Below are 23,957 nucleotides of genomic sequence, written 5' to 3'. Positions count from 1 at the left end.
CAAATCAAACCGCCCTGTAATAAGTCAACCACGTCTGTCTCTTTGCAACGGCAGGTTCTCGTTCTTCGAGTAAAGAAGGGAGTGAAGTGAATGTGGGACAGGTTGTGAAATTTAGGCAGAACATTCACAAGAACGGCTCTCGGATCCCTTCACACATGCTCACGAGACATGAAAGAGAAGTGGATTGGTCATGAACATAACATCGATAGATATGAAACTATCCATTTGCCTGTCGTTTAGACATGGTGGGGGGCTCGTTGGCATGGCGGGCTGCCAAACACTGTGTCTAACATTTGATCCACGCATGTGTAACAAATCTAAGCTTTTGAACAGTGTTACATGAAAGAAGGAGGCAGGAAGAAATGTTCGTGCTCATCACTGAACTCATTTACATGTGCTGTTCTTACATGTGTGTTCAGCCTTTAGAGCCAAGACGTGTGAGCTCAGTGGCCTCATTACACTCCAGCCTCCGTGTTTGGTCCTTTGTACTCACTAGTTCTTCTCCTCCTGTCTAACATTGCTACAGCCCATAAAAAAGGTGGTTTCTATATCCAGTCATTCAGACACCTAACTGTGCATCAGGCACAGCATGTTTCTCCTGGTCACCTGCCACCCCGCTCCCTCCCGCCCTAATCCAGCGAAGCTCCTTTATCAGCTTCACTCACGCATTCTTAATCTAAGCTCCGATCGTCTGCACGGCGCACTATCTGCACACAGCAGTAGTTAACAGTAATCGTTTGCCGACAACACTTTATCTTAACGGACAAAGTTAAATTCGTTAGCACGTCATGATTCAAGCACACGTCACTTCGTACACACACATCTTGGGTTCCTAAACTTACAGAGATTAACACTTTTTCCGTTCTCAGGGATGAATTTGCTCATATTTTTATATACTGTAGACACTTTCCTGTACAGACTCACATTTATATTCACACTAACACACACACACACACACACACACAAGAGCTTCCAACCAAGTTCAAACGGGCAGAGCATTTGCTCAAAATAAACATTCAGCAGTGGGCTCATGCACACACACACACACACACACACACAGAGAGATGGCATCACTCCTAAGTCACTTTGTCTTCAGGCATTTTAAGGGAAAATCAGAAATTTATGAGGCTATCAATCCTACGAGAGAAGGCATGGGCCTCGCAGAGAGACACTGGGTGAAGAGGAGAAAGTGAGAAGGGAGAACACTGACTGAAAGAGGAGGGTGGGGCAGAGACATGGACTCTCCCAGTCCCCAAAAAATGAGGTTTTTCTCCACTGTGCTGCCATTTCTTCGCTCTCAGTTTATGGTCTTGCCCCAGAGAGCAGCATCCTGGATGTACATCATGTTTTCACATGCTTCAACCGAAAGCTGTGGAAAAACACAGACTCATTGTTTTAAGGATTTGTCTCATCAGATTATTTAGAATTAGTGCAGACTTTAGGAGTAAATGAGATATTTACACCATATCATTATTATTCAGTATTCTAGAGGCAATTAAAAGTGTTTTAAAGCCAAATAAGCAACAGATAAAAATGACTAAAGGTGACTTTAGTCTAGTAATAGACAATGTGACTCAGAGTAGGAAATTATTTATGGCTTATGTGGATCTAAAACTAACCCAGTTATTAAAGTTGCATTCCGCTTGTTTGATGATAAGTCAAAGCTACAAGCCCGTGTACACAAACGCTTGGAGGTAGACATTAGCTCCTGATAACACATCCAGTCCCTGAGCTCTGTGGAAGCTTAGGCTGAAAGTGCTAAACAAAGCTTGAACGGGTTCACTTTAAAAGTCAGCAGCTTTGGTTTCGTACTTCTATTATCAACTGAAACAACCAGTCTGGGAGCAACATTCTACATACAAAGAATGACAGCTAATCACTGGGTGATTACAGCTGGATGAATGGGAGTTTTCTCGGATTCCTGTAGTAGGTGAAAGTGATCGTCCTCCTCTCAGGATCCCTGACACTGTAATGTGACCACACACACACACACACCCTGCCCCTGCAGCCCCTGTCGCCCCACATGACGCAGGCCTTATTCACAACCAGAATGGGAACCTGAACTCAGAGCTGCAGCTCTCATAAAACCTCTCGGACACATGCTATAAAGCGTCGCTCATCATTTTCCTAAACCCTAAAGTGGACCGGTAGTCACCCCCTCACCGGATATGACTGAGTCAGAACAGAGTTCGTTACCAGCATCGAGACGCATTCACAAGTTATGTTGTTGCCAGCAAGAGAGATTTTTATACAGTGTGAGGAATGAAACAAGCCTGGGTGGCTTCTTCTCGCCCTCCCTTTCTGATGGACTGATTATACAGAGATACTAACCACCAAGCTTTCACGGAGGCAGCGCTGCGATGGCAGATCTTTGTGCTGGCGGAGTGATGGCTATCACTCTTGTAACCACTCAGTTAGGATGATATGTCTGGCGTGTGCAGCCAAACCTTTGAAGCCACATTCCTGTGCATTAGGTGTGTGACAAGCGTGTGCAGCAAACATTGTGTTGTTTGCTGTGGTGCGTGAATCAGACACGTGTGTGTGTGTTAGTGAGTAATCGGAGAGCGATCACATGAGCTGGTCTGTGGTGACGCAGGAGGCTCAAACCTATGACCCTTTACCTCAGCACACAGTTATGGCACCAAGGCCTCTCTGCCACCTGAGGTTTATCTCACAGGTTGACACGTGATATAATGATGGAGACACACGAAAATGTGCATGTGCCGCATTTTTGGCATTTCTACATTTCGTGTTTGCTTTATGGGGGAATGTTTAATATTAGTGCTAAAAATGTTCATATGTGTGAAGACAGAGTTGCAAAACAGAACAAATGCTGAGAAAATGCTCTGTTGATAATTGCTGCAAGTGCATATTTAAATTCATAAACTTAGTTTGAATCTGAGCAATAACAGATGAACTGGATCCCTCAGTATCATCTCGTCCTCATAATGTGACCTGCTTCACGTCCGACTGAGCCTCCTGATGGGCACTAAATATAGGCAGCTCTGCTGATACAGCAGCACTGCTGCTCCTTCGAGATAATCTCCAATCAGCGAGGATAATAACTCACACACAGGTGTCTCACACACAGGAGTTTACAACAAAACCTGCTCCTCACAGACACCATTTAGATTCCTGAAGTGTGCAGCTGAGCTGAACGGCATAGTTTCCCACTGAACCTCCCCTTTCTCGCCCTGCTCCTTCGAGCGTGCTAGACTCTGGCCGTCTGCCCTCCCGCAGTGTGAGAGCCAGCTCGCTGATTTTGGCTGGGACAATGCCCCCGAGATAAACAGAAACACCCAAAGCTTTAGAGGTTCTGTGTCTCCACACTTTCTTTCTCCATCCGTCTCCTGCAGAGAAAGACACAGACTGTACTGTCCATCCTGAAGAAAACCCCAGAGCTTAGAGACAGCAGCTCTCCCAATGCATTCACTGTGTGGTTGGTAGCTGCTTGCTTTGGACATTTCGATGCCTGGTTCTGAAGCCTAACAAGTTGAAGAGCTGTTTGCAGTTACTGTTAAAACTGTGAGCCATGTGTTTTGTTTTAAGCTTCTCTCTGGGAGTTTTAACACTGTTACACTGTCTGTAGGCCTCTTTGTGTTAGTTCCAGTTTTAGTCAGACTTCAAGCACTTTGATTTAAAAACAAGGAGGCATTTCTTCATCCAGCAACTCCACTCCACTAGCATCTGCAGCTTCCTGCACATACACGCACTCTTGTTAGAGCTAATATGAAAGCAGGTTTATTTTTTCCATGACAGGTAATCAGCATATTAACACACCGCCTGTCTAACCCACTGCGACACTGCATCCAAGTGTTATGCAAGTGTTATGCCCTTTCTCTCTCTAACTGCCCTCTCGGTGAGATTCTTCCAGTTCCAGTCGAATAAAATGAGTCTACGTTCTTGCAAATGTTACAAAATAAATGGGATTATTTTGGTAATTTGATCACTGAATGACAGAAATATTTCCGTTTAAAAAAACAGACTTTAGAAGATGTTTCCTTAGTAGTTTCTTATTTGCATCCAGGAACATAATTTTTGCACATTTACTCTTGAAGTATGTTTCATAAGTGGCCAAATATTGTGAATTTTGAGTGTTTCCACTGCTAACAGACGCACTTTAACAGTTCGAGCTTCAGTGCAAACAGTAAAGTCATTTTCTACGCCTCACCTGTCAGATCACCATCCAGCGGGACAGCGGCCTGGATGTCACAGCCCCAAAACATGGCAAGATCGACGCCAACAATGCTCCTCATGTTGGGGGAAACCAGTGGGCAGGAGGCACAGGTGACCAGTGTTCTCTTACTGCAACACACACAAACTCCAGCTGTTTAAAATGTGCAAATGTGGCGTCATCGTAGTAATAGAAGCTCTGGGCAAAATGTCTGATTTGACAAACTGCTTCCATTGGTTCATCCCTAATGTGATGTTTCTTTGTAGGTGGCAGAGACACGGCAGGCCTGGGAGGCAAAGGGGGGCCGTACCGCCTGGACGCAGGACACAAGGTCTATCAGGTTTCCCAGACGGAGAAGGACGCAGTTCCAGAAGAGGTCCGCAGAGCAGCCCGGGACATGGCTGAAAAGGCTTTCAAAGAGAGGTGGGTACAGAAAGGAGGCTCAGTCCCACATCCAGATGGAGCTGGCTGCACAGGAGGTTTTGCAGTGACTGCGTTTACCACCTTGGAAACTGGCCCGATCTGAAGCATGTGATGTGTGTAATGTGGAACATGTGTGCATGTGTGTGCCATGTTTTTATTTTGGACATCCATGGGGTTTCCTGGTCAGTCAGCCATCCCAGGTACGGTTCTCCAACCTGGACCAACAACCGTCGACGGTCCCGGCTGCAGGGATGAACTCAGCAGCAGATCTCACTGGGTAGTAAACGTGTGTGTGTGTGCATGTACACACATTTGCTTCAGCGTGTAGGGTTGAAAGGCCCCCCCTTTCAGCAGCTCAACCATGAAGGCCCCCTCTGTTCAATGTAGCTTCAAACAGTCTCATTCTCTTCACTCCCCCCCCCCTTTTCCTGCACGCCCCCCTCATACACTGCCTGCTTTCACTCCAAGAGGACGACTCTTCTCTCACTTTATCTCTTTTTTTGTCGCAGCCCTTGCTTCTCTCAGTGCTCGCTCCCCCCCTCTCCATCCGCCTGTTAGAGTCCCACCAAGCCCACAGAAAATCTTGTAGCTACATGTAGCTGATACCCTGCTTCCAAGTAGGTGTCACTGTGCTTGGCTGAAAGCCTCACAGATAAGGCTGATTGATTAGATTTTTCTCATATTACAGGCCGGCTCGTTCGCTCTTTTTCCTTTACCTTCTCTTTCACTGACGTGTGCACACCATCCTTTGTTTGTTCAGCTTTAGGTCGAGCAACAGTCAGACTGTGATTCTTGCATAAACCCTGGAGGATCTAACACACACACACACACACACACACACGCAGGCAAAAACAGGCTTAGGTATGTGTAAGACATGAAACACCCATGTGTGCTTGTTCAAACGCCCTCTTCTTTGGGATTATTGCCCCAGTGGCTCTTTACCTGCCGCTCGTTCCTCATTTTTATGTGTTCATAAAGTTTACAAAGGCCAGGAATTAAAAGATGTATCTTTAATGTAACATGGGAGTCCTGGAGTGTATTATAGTAGAGGTGGTTTAATGTTTTGTCCAGCCTATTTAAAAAGTGTGAGGCAGCCATACAGTGAAGTATGAACATGATTAATATCAAAAGTTATGTGTGGATTAATTTAGTAACACACCCACAATAATAATGGCTTAGAATTTATATTTCACTACGCCACCAAATATCAAGCATAAAGTGAGATAGTGGGAGGTTGTGATGAGCTGTCTCTCTCATTTCGTGCTCTGTAATTTCAATTTTGAGACTGAACAGAATCAAAACATCTTTCTTCTTTTTCTGTGGCCTGGGAGAGGCAGCTCTCGTTGGTTCGAGGTGTCAGTCGAACTCCTTATTTTTGTGCTTGCTGTGTGTGTTCGGTGTCTCCACTATGAGCCAAAACAGTCTTTTTTCTGTGTTTGTCATTAACTCTCTCTTGTTAAAAGCGACAGTTCAGGAATTTAAAGGAAATGGCTCCGGCCACAGGCCACTGTCTGCTCGCCACATACACTCTCATACATCCTTACGCACACACACACACACACACACACACACACACACACACACAGGAATGTGTGAAGGAAGCCACTCTGCCGTGTGCTATTTTGTGTGCTGACCTAAAGTGGTGTGATGGAACAGAGAGGCTGAAAATAACTTTAATGTGAACGTGACATTGTTGTGGGTCAAGTGAAAACAGAACAGAACTCATCAATAACACACGGAAAAGATTCTGCAGCTTCAAGTCAGATGAAGTCTTGTTAGAGATGAACTGCGCCGTGCTCAGAAAGCAGATGAGAGCAGCAGGGAGAAAGGATGAAAAGCTGCAGTCGAGACCGAGTTTCCCACCTTTTCAACACAGGAAGTCATGGAAACACTCACATCCTGACCTAACAAGATGTGAACAGACAGCAGAGTCACATGATTTGGACTTGAGTCATCAATTTAAGCAATTGGACTCGACTTGATGAAAAAAAAAAGAATTGCAACTGGAATTTAACACCCCTGACTCTTCACTTGGATTTTAGCTCAAAGGGACTTTCCCCATGGACCAGGAACCTTTTCTTCAACTTAGTTGCTAAACCTTCTTTTCTTCCTGAGAAACCAGGGTTTAGCTTTAGTTTTATGCCATAAAAAAATCTCTATTCTGAACGTTCAGGTGCTACCGGGGAGGGTGTTGCAGTGTTGAGTTTCACTGAGATTCCACCCAGCATTTGACCTTTGAAGCTGAGCAAGAGCGTTTTGCTTGTTGTGAAAAGCAGCAGCTGTCCTAAAGATTCTAGCTGCACTGGTGACAAATTCAAATACACGTAGTTGGAAGTGAGGGTCAGCGTGGGGCTGCACGGGTTTTGACCATCCTGTGGAAATGCACTCTAGGGACTTTCAGCCCAGGCAGGTCCTCGGAGTTTAATCCCCGGGAAGGAAACTACCAGGAACAATCTGGTGGAAATGCACTGTATATAAAGCAGGGAAGTAAAGAAGAAAAAAAAAATATCCTATCTGCTACTGGTGTCTCACGGAGCTGAATGCAATGAAAGCATCTGCCATGATTGTGAATGTACGGCCGAAAGCAGGAGAAGATGAATGGAAGCAGCAAAGGAATATAAGAAGCTGAAGTGTCTGTGATGGCCGAGTTCATTTCAGTCACCCACTGCAGACACGGTGCCCACAGATGTGGGTGAATGTCTGAGCCTGTATTTGGTCTTTGTGATCGCATGGCTGATGGCAGCACAGTCTACACAACATGAATCCATCCAACTGTGTTCTCATGCACTCTCACTATCTGTCTCACACACACACACAAACACACATACACACAGGTTTGTTGCAAGCTGTGTGTCACAAAATCAGAGCTTCTCCTTCATCCCTCATCCTGCATTTGAAAGTCACTGCTCCGTATCTCTTCGGTGGTCACAGTCTGGTTGTCATCACACGTTTTCAACCATCTGGCAGAGAGTTCCCTCATGACCACACACACACAGACACACACACTCTGTGCAGACATGGTGGAGGTATGACCCTCATCCAAAGAGGATTTTGTGTCTGTGTGTGTCAGTGATACTTCAGTACCAGCACAGTTGGATTATTAGATAAATTCATGTTGGCTGGGGTGGGAGGGAGCACAGAGACACCTGTCTTGTTATGTCCACAGGTGCGTTTTAGAGAGAACACACACACGCAGACACACACAAAGAAAAAATTCTCCATTTTTAACAACACTGACCCCTGGGTCAGTTTCCCTGCAGGTGTCCCTGAGCTCGTGAAAAGATTTCTCTGTCCACTTTCTCCCTACCTGCCCTTTTTCTTCCTGCTCTAATTTCACATCTGAAGGTGTGTTAGCGGTTTACAGCGCACGGGTGAAATGGGTTCACAATAAATACAATTTCATTTCTCTGCTGTGCAGCCCCGAGCATTTGCTTTAGGAAATTCAATGAATGTAGTCACGAATGTGGTTTTAAAAGTGGTTCCCTCCTTGAATTAAACTGAACAGGAGCTAAACTTGAGGCACATGTGGGACAAATCTGGGCACCAACTTCAATAGGGTTAAATCATTTTGTAAAAAGAAAATATCTATAAAAATCATAATTCCACAATTATTATTAGGTGATTGAGATGTGCAACACACGACTTAAATGTATGCTGAAATCATACGTAGAGACCTGTCCACCAGCCTTTTACTCATGAAAAGCTGCAGTATAAATGCTTTGACGGACACATATTTACTGTCTGTGTCTCTTCTCCATCTCTGTCTTTCTTGGCCTTTGTGTCTCAGGTTGAAGCAGATTGATATGAGCGAATACGATGCTGCCACGTACGAACGCTTCTCCAACGGCGTCAGAAGACAAGTTCAGTCTCTACGCATCATCCTGGACAGTTTACAGGTCGGAGTCTTTGCCCTAATTTTATACTTCACATTGTTGTGAGTCCACAAGCAATAATATAAATGTATTACCTAGATCTATCATGTACATGGTGTTTGCTGTTTTCAGAGACGACCAGCCGACTGTGGTCTATCAGAACAAACAAAAATCATGAGGTCATAATTTGAGTAGACGAATGTAATGTGGGGGCAGGAAGGAGGTTGGAGCGGTGGCGTCCTAAATAGTGGAATGAGTGAAACGAGAATCCAGGATGTGATATCGTCTCACTTTCATTGTTTTGGTGTAGACTCTTCTCCCTTTGTTGGAGCATCTTTGGGACAATGTGCATCCACGTGCTGCGGCTCCGTGTGTGTGTTGCCGTGAAGAAAAGCATGCAGCACGTCGCAATGATTACAGAGCAGCGACACTAAGTCTTGCTCTATTATTCCCCCCGTCCAGGTGTGAAGCCCTGTTTGTATATGTTGGCGGTGGGAGGGCGTTTGTGTGTGTTTGTGTTTTCCATCCAGGTGTTTTGCAGCCACGGGCATCTCACTCGCTGTGGATGTGATGGAGATGGGACCGATCCCAGCAGGCGCGACGCTGTGAAGTCATGAAGAGTGACAAACGCACACACCTAACAAGAACCTCTAATAAACTGTAACGAGGATTACATGGCCTCAAGTAACCTGATTACAATCTGCTTTCTCCAGAAATCTGAGGGCTACAATAGGTGTAAAGGGTTTAAGAGAGCAGATTTTCCCAGCTACATTTGTGGAGGAGAACACAGATTTCCCCGCCATGCAAACACATAACTGGGTTTCTAGTCAACTTATTATAAATATGAGCTGAGAGGAGTGACTGGAGCAGGAGGCAGCATTTCTGTCACTGCACAGTTCAAATCTGTGAAGAAAGCTTCCAAAATAACTCAGGGGTACAGGGTAATCAGATTACTCATCTGCTACAGACACTGAATTACAGTAACCATGTTACTGCAGTGCACAGTACATGTACAGACAGGCTCACACTCACGATGTGAGCGCAGTCAAGACTTTCCGCTTTCATTCAAGGGGTTGTACAAAACATACACAATATTTCAGGGGGCTTTAATAGTGACACGGGGTGGTTACCTGATAGAATGGTGTGGAGGTGTCTGGTCCGATGGATTAGTGGAAGGAGAAATTTGTGCTCGCTCGATTGGCCCAAGCCAATGTGTTTCTTATACTAATAAAAATAAACTCATATTTTTAGCTTTATTAACGAAGAGAATTACTACTGGAAGAGCCTTGGTTTAGTCCTTGCTACACTGTGATTGGGTTAATTGTGTCTAGTTTTAAGACTTGCGTGGTTCCCAAACTTTTAAGTGCCACTCTAGCAGCCACCTATTTGTCTGCAAACAAGTCAAAAGCTATTGTCCGTTATGTCGATACGCTCTGTTCCTTGGCGTGTCCACACGTCATGTGTTATGTAAAAAAAAAACTACGACGCACACGAGGAAAAAAAACTCCATCGCTGTGGGTGGGGAGGAGCAGATCGTGTTCCTTCTTTTGTCAGACATCTGTTGGACAAAGCTGCTCTGCTTCCTCAGGAACCGACTGCAGTCGAGAGAAAGGGACGTTGTTCTTCCGTCTCAAACGTGTGGTGCAACATAATCCATTCAGAAGTATACTGCTGATGATTTGCCCTCCCAGTTCTTCTTGCAAAGGTTCTGCCTTCATTTCTAATCCTAAATGAATCTTATGAAGCAGCACCGTTTCGACATGGTATAAGGCATCGCAATAAGTCTTTAATCATAAGGATTTTAAATAAAACAATTGCAGGGAGTTAGAGTGGAAGGTCAAAAATCAATAATTAATATGGAAATCTTTCTGAATTATGTTTCACAGGTTGCAGGCAGCAAGAAGGTCATTTAAAAAATTACTTCTTTGACCTGATTTCCTTCCTGTCTCGACACTGTCTATCAAAACTGCCAGCTCAAAAAATGTCTTTTTTTTGTTTGGTATGGTGGGGACCCATCGGTGGCCAGATGGGGGGGGATGGGGTGCCACCCTTAGCCCCTCTGGTTCAGCCCCTGGGTCTGTCTGAATTGTGTTCAGAGCTTCAAAGTGCCTCCTGCGTCTTTTGTTTGTGAGGGTGGTGGTGCAGCGAAAGGTGGGGGGAGACAGATGCGTGAACGTGCAGTCAGCCATGAGTTTGTTAGCGCGGTCATTCTCTGTCTGTCTGGATTTTTCTGCCTCGTTTCATCACCTCCTGCCTCTAAAAGCCCCACCAAAGTGAACTCATCCCCCCAGACACATTTTGAAATGTGTTTATTTACTTGGTGTATTGGTTCATAACATGGATTCAGACCAACTTGGATTAGAAACTGTGGTTTGACTGTGTGTGTGTGTGTGTGTGTGTGTGTGTGTGTTTCAGGCTAAAGGAAAGGAGCGACAGTGGTTGAAGAACCAGGCTCTGGGAGACCTGGATGACGCCAAAATCATTGATGGGCTGACTGGAGAGAAGACTATATATAAACGCAGAGGAGAGCTGGATCCAGAGGTGTGTGTGTGTGTGTGTGTGTGTGTGTGTGTGTGTGTGTGTTTTCCCTAAACCACACCTCCACACTTCCTTACTCACACACATAATTTTGACCTTTATCTATGACATGGTACATTCCAGTGGTGTGTGTGAGATTATTTTTAAACTGCTTCTTCTCAGTCAGTAAGCACACACACACACACTCACAGCAAAGAGGTAGTTCCCACATTAATCATACAAACACACACTGAAGCTAATATACAGGGAACACCGTGTGTTTTTCTGCTGTATTTAGCTCCAAGTGTTGCACATTTTTAGGTCTCCACTGAAATAATTGCACCCAGTTCTGAAATCCGATCCTTGTGTGGAATGTTATTTCAAAGAAGCTGCACCAACTTCAACAACACACTGTCCAAATCACGTATTTCCTTTTCATTTAATCATCAGGGGTTTTTTGTTGAAAATGTTGTGATCGTATGTCAATGTGTGCGCTTACAGCCGGGCAGCCCTCAGCAGAAGCCCAAGCGTCTGCGGCTGCTGGCAGACGTGTCGGGCAGCATGTACCGCTTCAATGGCGTGGATGGCAGGCTGGAGCGCTCCATGGAGGCCGTGTGCATGGTCATGGAGGCTCTGGAGAACTACGAGCACAAGTTCAAGGTCTGGATGGCCCACGAGGCCTCACATTTGAGTGTAGCACCTGTTTTTCATCAGGTGACATAGCAACAAAACAGCTATACACTGTGTGCACACAGTACGTGCTAACTGGCTTGGTTTATTTTTCTTTGGGAAGGGAAGTGGTGGCGTGGGGTTCCAAAATCCAGATCTGGATCCTAAATCCACGTATCAAAAGCACATCCCTTATAGGGTCTTAAGTCTATCTGGGATTTAATTTCAACACTGGTGATTAAAGCTACAATACGGAATTTAAGCTGGTGCAAACACACAAATGGTAAAAAGCTTTATTAGCATCATACATTTATTTTCACTTTCCGTCGTGCTACAACCGATACTGGTCATGCAGCTCCTCATGCTGCCAAAGGTTGAGAAGAGTAATGTACCTATTAGCTCCTCATTGAAGCAGCGCAGTAGAATAAAAATATTCATTCGACTTTATGATTTAGTCTAATATGTTTTTTTTGCACATAGTTTGTAATTTGTTGTTAACCGCCACCTGCTCAGCTTCATGAATGAATTTGAATAAAGGAAAGTGACCGTTGGAGCGGATCCCTAATCAGTAGCAAGAAAAGTAAATAATGAGAACTAACCGGGCCTTTCTGTCTTAAAGTAGAACCGGGACAATTTATTTGAATAGCTCCTGTGTCGACAAACATCCACTAATCTTTGTGGTCTTGTTGACGTCACACTGCAGTGCTAATTTTGCAGATTATTTGAATTTCTGCCCCCAGGTTCCCATCCTGTCCACTTTGCCTTGTAAAGAAGGTGTTGTGTTACAGCCTCGCTCACATGCTGCACTGTTACATGGCAGACGACCCAATGATCTTCGCAGTCAAATCTGGACTTGCCGCTGCGGCTCTTTTGTCGAACGTTTGACCGCGTTAGTTTGTGCAAACAGAACTCGGAGAGCACACGTTCATCTGGGCGAGAACAGAAAGAACACAGTGGGTATGAAGAGCTGAAGGGAGGCAGACTTCTTGGCCCCTGAGTGACCCTCAACTCGAGCTAATACTGATGAGGTAGCAGGGTCATAAGTGAATGAGACACACAGTTAGATACCTGCTGACATTAGAAATAGCCTGCATGTGGAATAGCAGCATGGAGCCCACAGTGGCACACTGACCCGGCCTTATGTGAGCCAGCGGGGACGAGGGGTCCACAGGAGGCATGTGCACCTCTAGCAGTGTCAACATGCTGACACGGAGCCTGTGTCTACATCATCACGCTCGGGTCTCCACGCTGCATGTAAAGTGCTACTCTGGGCCCTTGTGAATACATTTTGCAAGTCTTTGTTCACTTCAAGTGCTTCTTCCACACAGTACGACGTCGTGGGACACTCAGGCGACGGCTACGACATTGAGCTGGTCCGAGCAGACAAAGTCCCCAAGAATAACAAAGAGAGACTCAAAGTCCTCAAGGTACAGATTCACGCTGTCGTCCTCCCATGTGGGTTTAGTTATGACCGATATTTCCATACGCAAAGAGACTGAAATCAGAAGTTGGTACTGTTGAATTTCTATGTGTCAAACATCTTTGATAAAGTGCAGCTAGAAAGGTTGATTTGGATGTTGAGTTCTGAAGGGGTTTTTCTTGAAAGTGTACCTGATGCAGCCAAGTCCCCAAGCTCCAAAAAGGGAAGCCAATTAAACAATGAAATATTTGTGTGTGTTAAAAGTATGTGAACCCATGTTGTGCATGTGTGTGTTCAGGGTTGTTGTCCAGCTGCAGGATCCACTTTCACACACGACACTTTTTACTGTAGAATTTACTTGTACAGCTCAGAATTTAAAGCTCCATCATCCTGGTCCAGAGGCAGCAAAGCAGGTCCACATCCTGATCCTGCCACTACCATGTTTGACAGTTGGCATAAAAATTCTTTGAACTCCCAGACTCACCCCCGATTGTCAACAACTGATCCTGAGGTTCACATACTTTTACCAGTATTTAAGATTGAATACTATTTTTATGCAGACATTTTAAACAGTTCACAAACTTTCAGCCACCACTGTGTTTCCAGCTAGTGCTACTACATAAAGTACAGGAGTAACAGTTTCGCCGAGCAGTGCATTGGTAACAAATGACTTCTTTCTGGGTAATTTACCCCCTTTTCTCCTGCTTCCGTTCTGACCTCCCTCACCCTGCAGACCATGCACGCCCACGCTCAGTTCTGCATGAGCGGTGACTTCACGTTGGAGGGCACCGAGGCCAGCATCAAGGAGCTGGCGCGAGAAGAGGCCGACGAGCACTTCGTGGTGGTGCTGAGCGACGCCAACCTGGAGCGCTACGGCATCCGGCCCGAGCGTTTCGCCCAAGTCCTGACCTCTGACCCACAGGTCAACGCATTCGCCATCTTCATCGGTTCCCTTGGTGATCAGGCTGAAAGGTGAGGACATGGAAGCGTCTTGTTCCCAAGCTCCAGCCCTGTTTTTCACACACCACTTGGCAGCAAACGAGTGCTTGTGCATCTTTTTATTTTTGGAAAAGATAGTTCAGAGCCTCTGTTTAACCTCTACCTTCTGTCTTTTTTTTCCCTTTTTTGTGCTTCAGGCTCCAGAAGACCCTCCCAGCTGGGAGATCCTTTGTTGCTATGGACACTAAGCAGATCCCCCAAATACTGCAGCAGATCTTCACATCCACAATGCTGTCCAGTGCCTGAGAACGAGCCTCTCAATTTGTTCCGCCAGCTCTGAAACTTGTGACTTAGCACGATGTGTCCTTAACCCAGTTCCTGTATTATCAGACCTGTGTCGGGTCTTGGGGAGGGACAGTTTTGGTTTCTGTTAGCGTGACATGGTTAAAGAAGGGTTAGCTGCTTTGCAGCGGCCCTCAGGGAATAGATACAACGTAGTCTGGAATCCTGTGATGTTGTGCAGTGTGACACACACAGCAGTGAGATGATGAAGGCCTGAAGCTCGTCTAAGACCCCGTGTTGAGATCAAACACACATCCTGACCTGTTGTTGCTTTTAATTCTGTTTTTGGCCTGACGGAGCGCTGACGCATGCACACGCGCGCTCATCCTGTTTTGGGTTGTGGGCAAATTTACTTAGAGGGGAGGGTTGTGAACTTGAAACCCTTGTTTTGGACTTCCTGCTTCACGGTAAAACACGTAGTGGGGGGTCGGTGTCACGAAGGGTGACACCGACCCCCCACCTGAGCGACACTTGCATGTGGCGTGTGTCAGTGGCTTTAAGAACACCGGGAATGTGGCCAGGGAATTTCCCAGCTGACTGTACACACTCTTTAAAGCCCACCCCCGTCGCACGATCCGCGTCGGTGTCAGCGCACACAATCCCTTTCCTGCCTGGCTGCTGGACCGTGCGACGCCCTGTGCACATTTCATGCCTGCAAGGAATCTGAGCTTGCGTTTCAGTTACAGGCCTCTCACTCCTCTGTCTCGCACACACACACACACACACACACTTATGACATGTGCATGCTCAGACTGACAGAAATCCTAATTTGACGGGAAATGTTCCACATTAGGTCGGTTTTTTTCAGAGGTCTGCTCTGTGGAAATCCTTTAATCACGCTGTGTTAACTGTTAGGGGATGCGGGTGCCATCTTGTGAGGTTGGGCCTGTTACAGTCCTATTTTCTGCATATGTTTTGTTTAAATCATTTGAATTTGAAGGTGGGAAGAAATGAAGAAAAGTTAAAGCAGCACTCCTCTACTGACCCACTGTGACGTTGACAGGAAGTCAGAACGCTCAGCAACAGAAAGGCAGGAGAGATCCCACATGGTGGCACCCATGTTCCCAAACAGTTAACGTGACCTGAACATCACATTCTCTGTAACTGCTGCATCTGTGTGTAAGTTGAATAGGAGGAAGTGTGTTTTATTTGTTGGTCATCATCCTTTTCAAACAGGAAATGAAGGAATTTCCACTGCAGCAGAAAAACTACCAGCATCAAACATGTAGCAGCTAAACACAAATGAAATCGGGATTTTCTCACCAACAGTTTGCTATGCTGTTAACCATAGAGCCTCTGGTGACTGTATTTACTATCAAAATGTTTTAAAAATCGAAAGCTGTAACAGTAACACTCCTTTATAAGTCGGACCGAATTGTGTCGAGCCACGGAAATTCCCAGTAACTAACAGGTGAATAGCAGCAAACTGTCAAGACATAATTAAAAAAGCTCAGCTGGAACATACAGGGCCAGACTTTTTCATCTCTACTGTCTGTCCTCTGCTGAATTTAGATTAATCAGTCGATCTGATCAATAGTAATCAGTCTGCATTGATCCCTCTCTGATTTTTAATCAACCTACTTTCCTCTCTCTCTGTCTCTCTCTCTCTCTCTATCTATCTTCTTGTTTGGATGTGTAGGCATTTAACAGAAGCACATAAGCTTCACATGTTTAAAGTGTACGTTGTTATTAATGTGTAAAATGAGCTGTAAAAATAATGTACAAATATTTAATAAATCGTTAACATGGTCCATTTTCCTCAGCTCACCGTCCGCTCAACTACAACTTTCCAGAGAAAATGTACAGATTAAAAAAACCAACCACAAAAAGGAAACAAAAAAAAAAAAACGTGCACGTGTTACAAAGCTCGCGAGAAGCTGGTCATTGTGGTAGAAAACACATGTAAAGTTGAATTAGACGTAGGCCGCTTCATAATTATTAGTGTAGACAGTTGGTGCAGTCTATGTGTTGAATCATCCACTCGCTGCTTCCTGCACTGACAAGCTTTTGTTGTGTTCATCTGCTTGGATTTGCAATGACAAACTCCTACAATGACTTCACACACACCACATGCCCACCTGGTCTGTGTGATTACCACACGGAGATAAAATGTCTAGACCGACAGCATGACACGCGTTAGTCAGTGTTGTGTGTGTGTTTGTTGTGTGTCCCCCCCCTGAGTTACATGCTCTGCTTGTGTATGAGTCACATTTACTGCCGTTATGGAAAATTCAGCATCTGATGATTCATAATGTGGAAAACTCGATCTATTTTTGGCTCAGAGTGGCTGATGGCAGCACAATTCACTCTTTGAGACCGCAAATAATAGGATGTGACTATTAAGATTTGTGTTGTTGAACATGGCAACATAAATCAAAAGAAACAAAATGAGCAGAAAAAGACCAAAAAAAAGACAAAGGGATGCACAACAGTGAGGCCACATGAAAACTCACAACATTAGCAAAAAAAGACACGCAAATGATCCAAAATGAAGTAAAAGTGACACAAAAATAACCACGATAAACAGAACGACTTCATAGAGACGCAAATTAGCTTAAAATGACTAAAAACTCAACAATCAGACAACAAAACACAAAATGCCTCAAAAATGATCCAAAATGAACTAAACGTGGGACATAATCAAGCAGAGATAAAGAGAGAGACTCTTTCAATGCGGGGCTTCACACATGCAGGGGGGGGGGGCTCAATCCATCCATGAGTGTGAACGTGCCGAGTGATGACCGAGGGCTACGATCGCAGCAGGATTTGTCCTCACGCGGGTCAATTAACCGGACACTGTGACCGAGTTCTGATGCAGAGATGCAGAGGGACGGAACGATGGTCCTCACAGGACAAACAGGAGTGTGTGCGCGTGTGTGTGTGTGCCTGTGTGTGTGTGTAATGCCAGCAGTGTGTTCACACAGTGTAGGGAAGTTTGATGTTGAAGCATCTTTTCCATAAGGATGTGGTCAGTGAAGGTGGCTTTGGTTTGTGGTTTCCTGGTGTCCTACAGGGGAGTTTAACATTGTCAGCCTAACAACATCCACATAAAGGTTTCTGCACGTTAACATGCTTCAACTAGACACACACATACACAAGAGCTTCAGTCCTGAGGGGACGTGTGGTCAGACAGCTGGCAGCAGTAACAGAGCTTTGCCGTAGATTCATTTGTCCAGAGTCAATAGTTCTCACAAATCACTATGTGGTTAGTGTGTGTGTGTGTGTGTGAGCGCACCGTGATCCCTCTTAGACCCGGCAGACGAGCAGACAGACGGACACCTGGTCCTGTCGAGTCCTAATTGACTTGTACCATGAGTCTGGAGAGGAGCCTTCCGATGTTGAACCATGTTCAATCTGTGGTGACACTGAGGAAAGTGGCGAAAACAAGGAAACCTGGAAGCCTGAAGTGTAGACCAAGCACGTGGAAGACTCTGATCTGATGTAATCATGCATTCACACTGTACGGCGTTACGTTGTCCACATGTCCACACGTCCACAGTCCTCTCTTTCTATTACCACCTGCTGCTATGGAGGAGTCGTTTCGTGTCCCACGAGCGCAGAACGTACCAGTTGACGTCAGCACTAGCTCCTCGATGCGCAGCCCCAGCAGTTCTGGCCAACAATCATCAACTTGACTTGTGTCACCTGGTCTACAGCCGTGTCTTGGACTCTGACGTGAAGCAGGTTGCAGACTGCGTTGCCAGTTGAACACGACTGTCTTTCAGGAAATTCATCAGAAAACTTTTGTGCTTCACAAAGTAGAATTTCCAGGTTATATGATCCTTGTACTTTAGGTTGAGTCTTTGCTGTTGTGTGAAGGTAAATCACATATAAAAACCAGCTTACTGTGCCTGTGTTTCACTCAGTCACTTATAGTTTCCTCCCATTAACAGACCAGCACCCAAACCCTGTGCTGGCGTATTGAATAACTCAGTTGAGCCCAGGCCTCAGTGGAAGAAACCCAGCATCAGTTTCTCCCATTTTTGCTTCTCACTGTGAGTGAAATCAGCCATCGGGGACAGTGAAGGCTCCATTACTAACACTTCCCATTCAGATAGTTCTGTGGTGACTATTACTGTCCACGCTGCACAGGATGTGGTTTGGTGCAGAGCTCAACAGAACAGATACATTACTGCACTTCTCCTTGACTACTTGTAAACAATGTTCAGTTTTTGTGCTTGTGATTTCATTTTGCTAATAATGATTTCGACTGGATTTTCTTGCCCTTTACAAATGCGATTAAAGGAGTGATGGAGTTTGACGTCAGTAAACATTTATAAATGCAGTCACAATTTTAAAAAAAAGGCTTTTTGTTTCCCGTTTCTACTGTGAAGGCTTGGTGCATTTTTCCAAGTCTTGTGGGTCCCGACACACAGGATGATTTATGGAGCAGCCTGTGGAGACAGGGCCAAGTGTGGACACACAGAGAGAGGACATGGCTGGAGCTGTGTGGGTGGGGGTGGGGGGGGGGGGGGCACCCCGTGGCTCTAATAGGTCCTGTGATCTCCTCTTTGTTTGTTTTATTCCTCTACCTCCTCCCACTGCTGATTTAATAGATTAGGTTTCTATTTCAATTCCTCCTGGAGCAGAGTTGGCTACGAAAAAAGTAAGCAGTACCAGTCTCAGTCCAGTCCAGCTCACAGCCGCATGGGAATCCGCTGCTGACTGTGCACTCTGGCCCACAGAGCTGTTGCCATGGCTACAGGCAGCGAGTGACAGCAGAAAAACCCCATTTTCGTTGTCGTTTACAGTTTGTTTAGCTCGCTGCGTGGTGATTTGGAGTCTGATTTGTTTTGCAGATTTCTCTCGTTTCCTTCCTGCTGCCTTCGCTCGAAGCACCACGTCAGCCCCAGCTGGTCTGGCAGGGCCTTAAACCAACCCCATGTCTCTCTCTCTTTCTTTGTCTGTCCTCCAGCTGCACTCCACTGCATGTCAGAGATAATACGTAATAATTCTGCTTGTTCAGACCAGTGGGGACGCATGTCCTACTTTCCATTACTGTCTCGATGAATGATGGACAGAGTTCCGATGTGACCAGCGTCTCTGTGTCTTTGATTGTGCTGTGCTTCATCTGTCTTTTGTTTTCTTTCTCCCTCTTAGGCTCAAAACAAGGGTGGAGCCGCAGCCGCCGTCTTTAGAAGTGCAGCGTCCTGCAGACAGAGTCTAATCCTGGTCTTATCCCCAACAACAGCCCAGAGGAGAGAGGCACTAACGAGCACAATGACGCTGAATGATGCAGTGAAATGCTGATGACAAAAGGAAAATCTGCGATGGGCAAAACGGTAAAAGCGTTTTCCCCACACCTGCCCCCACGCATGCATTCTTCTCACGACTCCATCTCTGGACGACGACGCAGGAAGAGCAGAGGATTGTGGGGGTTTGTCTGTCTGTCCTGACCTTTACTCCACTGGAGGCCAGGAGTCGGGCCGTTTTTGTCTCCCTGCTACATTACTGCTACTGACGATTTCCTCTCTTTTAATATTAGTATTATTACTATTATTTCACAATGACAACATCACTGCTGTGGTTTTCCTGTTCATTCTTCATGAACAAATGCGCTTCTTCAAAGAGAAAACGAGCACTAATGGGTCTTATTACCTACAGTCAGATGTAATTACTCCTGTGTGTCTGAGGCCTGATGGACCTCGTTACCCCAACGGCCAGGAAATGCCTCTCTGAATGAGCAGAGTTTCCTTCTCTGCCAGCTGACACAGCCTCAGCGCGGCTTCTGCTTTCTGGACTCCGAGTGCTAGTTTCCTCCTCACACTGTGTCCAACGCTGATGGCCTGCAAAGGACATAATGTCAAGGATGCACAGATGTGCACAGGAATTCTTGCACAGTTCACTTTTGAAAGGAGACAGGAAATCACACAAGCAGTACAAAACAAATTGTTTAGTTAGGAAGAACATGTCCTCAGGTAAAAAGTCCTGTTGGCCCAATGCAATGCAAAATAACCTGGAATAAAGAGAATAAGATATAAGAATTTAAGGATTTATTTACCGACTTTGTAAAATGTGCAATAGGTGAGAGAGGAAAGACGTGAATACGGGTTTACACTGTGAAACCTGAAGTGGTGATTTCTTTGCTCGTGGCTCTAAAACAGTGGTCACACAGTGAGACAGGCTTGAAGCACTGCAGCATGACTTGACTCTCACTGCAAAGTCTCTGCTTTCAGCTTTCTTAGTCAACATCAGCTCTGCTCACTGTTCAGGGAGGATTGTAGATACGTCGGCTTTCACAGGAGCAGCCATGAAACGTGTTAATGCGACTCTGCATCAGCTGATGAAATGTGCACAGAATCCCCCGTTTATTGACTTTGCACTTTAGAAAAGCTCGTCTCAGTCCAACGAAAACACTTCATCTGGGCAAGAACTGACAGCGCAGTTCAAGATACCTTTCCCCTTTTGTGTCACACACCCCAGACTTAAGTGGAGGGGAGGGGGGTAAAACAAAGGACTTTAAACAGCCCAGTCCTCTGTAAAAGAGTGCTGCTCTCATTGAGCTGTAATTATGTGGGGAGGTTTCACTGATGTCCTGCAGGCTCTGCTCAAGATGAAAGGACTCATTTTGGTTCCGTGGTCCGGGATCAGATAGGAGACTTTGCCCTGAGGGGACAGTTAACGGAGTAAATCTCCAGGTAAATGCAGAGTGTTGAGATGCATATCAGTCGTTATTCAAAGCAGCTCGGTAAACGCACATGGTGTCATTTGACTCGTCATTAAAAAAAAGTTTGGGACGTAGGCAACAAAAAAAAGCTGTGTCAGTGTCGTGCTGGCACCTTAAACTCAACTCTGTGTGTCTAAACAATGACGGATGAGCATCTGAGTTCAATGTTTGAGCTTTATTTCAGCTGCACGGCTCCTAATGTAGTAAAGACAACCAACAGCTACCATCAAGAACTCATGTGTCTCTTCTGTTGCCATGCAGTTTGTCTCTGCGTCCACACAGAAAAGTTAAAGCTCTATCCTGCAAAGAAACAACCAAATATAAACAGAAGCCAGAATTGCTGCCACTGTCTCTGAGCCAGACGTCTGTCCTGTGGTCTGACTAGTCTGAAAGTCGATTTTGCAAATCATGGGAGCTGTGACCTCCAGGCTAAAGTGAAGGACCATCGGACTTGATGATCCGTGCACAGCTCAAAAGTGCCTAACAAACGTGTGAGAAAAGAAAAGTGCTGACACGTGTTCATTATTAAACGATTGGGTTAAATCAGTGTATTATTGTTCCTGATTGTAGAGTCTGAAAGAAAAGCTACAGTTACATTCATGGATGAATTGTAGCACACAGGCCTGTCGGGCACTGAACCCACAGTGTGTTAGTATTTCCTCAGCTAAAAGATGCAAAATGACTAGAAATAGACAGAAAATGACCAGAAATTGTTACAATTGTTTTTTTTAAATCAGATGTATTTTTGACCTTTGACCCTTTTGGACCAGAACTGGCTTTGTCCTTAATGACCGTATGTTGCTCTCACTGCTAAAGCGCTGAACTTCTAAATCGGAAACATGCTTTTGTTAAACTAGTGATTGTGACTCTGAACGTGTGCAGTTACGGCTCTTTTCTGTATTTTCATTCACTGTTGGAAAAAAAAAGGAGGAGGCAGTGATGTCACAGGTTTTCATACCTGCACCTGATCCCAAACATGAGTCAAACACGACGGCAAAGACAGTTTCTGCCGTGTGTGATGGCGAAAATGAAGAAAAGGACTCAGAACTGTGTTGTCAGGGTGAGGTTTCCCCCCTCAGGGTCCAGTTCCCATTGAAAGTGGCTCAATGTAAAGTCCTTAATGACAGGGAGGCTTCTGCTGGCTCAAAACTAAACCCTGACCCACCTTTGTAACCTGGCCATTGGGGGGGGGGGGGGGGGGGGGGGGTTAAGTGACAAGTGAAGCCACAGGTCGTGATGAGGGTGAAAGGCAGAAGCACGGACAAGAAAGATTTTTAGATTCACAAACGTTTGCAGGTTAAGGAGCAGGGTGGAGAGGAAGTAGCTTTTACCCAACAGATTTATCAGATTAATATTTCATGTACCAAATTATTAGCATTTAATGGGCCACATACTTTACAAACCTACGAGCTTTAGGGTTAATTATGTATTTTCTGTACACGTCAGTATATGCAACTGCATATAATCCTGCACATGTAAGCAACCGGGTTACTGGAAACCCCCCCCCCCCCCCGAAGTAGAAGGCGAGATGAAGGAAGGGAGGAAGTGGGAGGTTAACACATGCTTCGTGGAGCTGGTTTGTTGGCAGAGCTGCCTGGGATCACGCAGAAGCAGTTTTCTGTTGTTTCACATTTTTAAAAATTCAAAATTTAAGTTGATGTCTCGCAAGATTAATGTTTGCTAAACTATCAGACAAATGAAATGCAGAGGGCGGATTTGCTCTTGAGGATTCCACCAGCAAATGACTCATCCATTTGGAAACATCGGACCACATTTAATCTCGCTGTGACTCAGAGTGTGTTTGCAGGCTGGTCACTCGGACGCGTCGATGTTCGGCATGATCCACAGCGAGATGTGGTTTTGATCCTGCGCACGCTCAGGCCTCTTCCACTGAGATCAAACCCGTCCAGTGTAATTCGGCCGAGCTCAGAGGAAGTGCAGGCTGAGTTAAGGGCAGCCAAGGGAGACAGCTGTGTCCCAACGTTGGCATGGGATCGACTGGGCCCAGAGCCCGGTGACATCAGCCCTTCTCCTCAGCACATCTGCTCCAGCCACGTGGGGAACCTGCAGTGTTCAACCGCTGAATGCAAAGCAGAAGAAAAGTGCTTTTTCCTACCAAGCATTACATGCATTTACTGTTCGGACATTTCCCACAGTGTCAAATGAGGACGCTTGCTTAGGTGTCAAATTGTGCCATGGTTTCCATCCTTTGCCGTATCACATTGACGTAACAGGCACATTGTGGTGCTAGTATTGGACACTGCGGCTGTGCCACTATTTGACCCCGTGGGACATCATTTATATCCACACAAGAACTGTTGGGGTTGGAGAAAACAACTTCACGTAAGGTTAAGTTACAAGACACGACACACACAAACGTCCTCACTATAGTAACCACGTGCCCCACGTTGTAGGACCACCCTAACCCAGGGAGTCGCTCTGTCCCCCTGCGAAATACAACTCTAGCAGCAGAAGTGATACAGGGCTTTGAGGATGAAAAATGGAGGAGGTGCTGCATCCACAAATGTCCCAGTGGGACGTATGACGGGACAGAACTTTGCGGTGGCTGCAGCTGTTACATAACTGACCTTTGCTGTTGGCATAACAGCCTGTGTTGTGTGTTTTCAGTGTTCACATTTCACTTGGTTTCTTACTTAAAGAGTCACGTGTCATGCTTTTCTCTAGAGGAACAGGCCTTTACAAAGCCATCTGACAGCTACTGTCCACTGCAGCCAATTCACTGGTCCGGCTGGGATAGTTTTGTATTTGGACCCAGAAACACAGAACACAGGAGGCTGGTTAACAGGGTTTATTGACAACCAGAATTGGGAATGACAAAAGGTGTTTTGAAGGTTGGCCTGACAAATGGAGGAACCAGGAAAGAGGTAAGATGGCAGACATCCAATAACAAGTAGCAGGTGACCAAAGTCTGAC

General features: G+C 45.6%; 1 protein-coding gene across 2 annotated transcripts in view; it reads left to right on the top strand.

The window, feature by feature from the left end:
• vwa8 (von Willebrand factor A domain containing 8) overlaps nt 1-16,105 on the top strand; it is a 57,513-nt gene extending 41,408 nt beyond the window's left edge. The window contains exons 38-45 of one of the 2 annotated variants that reach the window (XM_067515614.1): nt 4,179-4,287; nt 4,441-4,597; nt 8,385-8,493; nt 10,885-11,010; nt 11,488-11,646; nt 12,984-13,082; nt 13,809-14,047; nt 14,212-16,105. In XM_067515614.1, coding sequence (XP_067371715.1) covers nt 4,179-4,287; nt 4,441-4,597; nt 8,385-8,493; nt 10,885-11,010; nt 11,488-11,646; nt 12,984-13,082; nt 13,809-14,047; nt 14,212-14,320 — 1,107 coding nt within the window. In that variant the 3' untranslated portion in view covers nt 14,321-16,105. The remainder of the gene's footprint in view (nt 1-4,178; nt 4,288-4,440; nt 4,598-8,384; nt 8,494-10,884; nt 11,011-11,487; nt 11,647-12,983; nt 13,083-13,808; nt 14,048-14,211) is intronic. The other variant, XM_067515615.1, reaches the window with a different exon arrangement.
• Nucleotides 16,106-23,957: the final 7,852 nt, after the last annotated feature.

The sequence above is a fragment of the Channa argus genome, chromosome 9 (genome assembly GCF_033026475.1).
Source record: "Channa argus isolate prfri chromosome 9, Channa argus male v1.0, whole genome shotgun sequence".
NCBI classification, from domain to species: Eukaryota; Metazoa; Chordata; class Actinopteri; order Anabantiformes; family Channidae; genus Channa; species Channa argus.
This window is presented reverse-complemented; position numbering and strand designations above follow the sequence as displayed.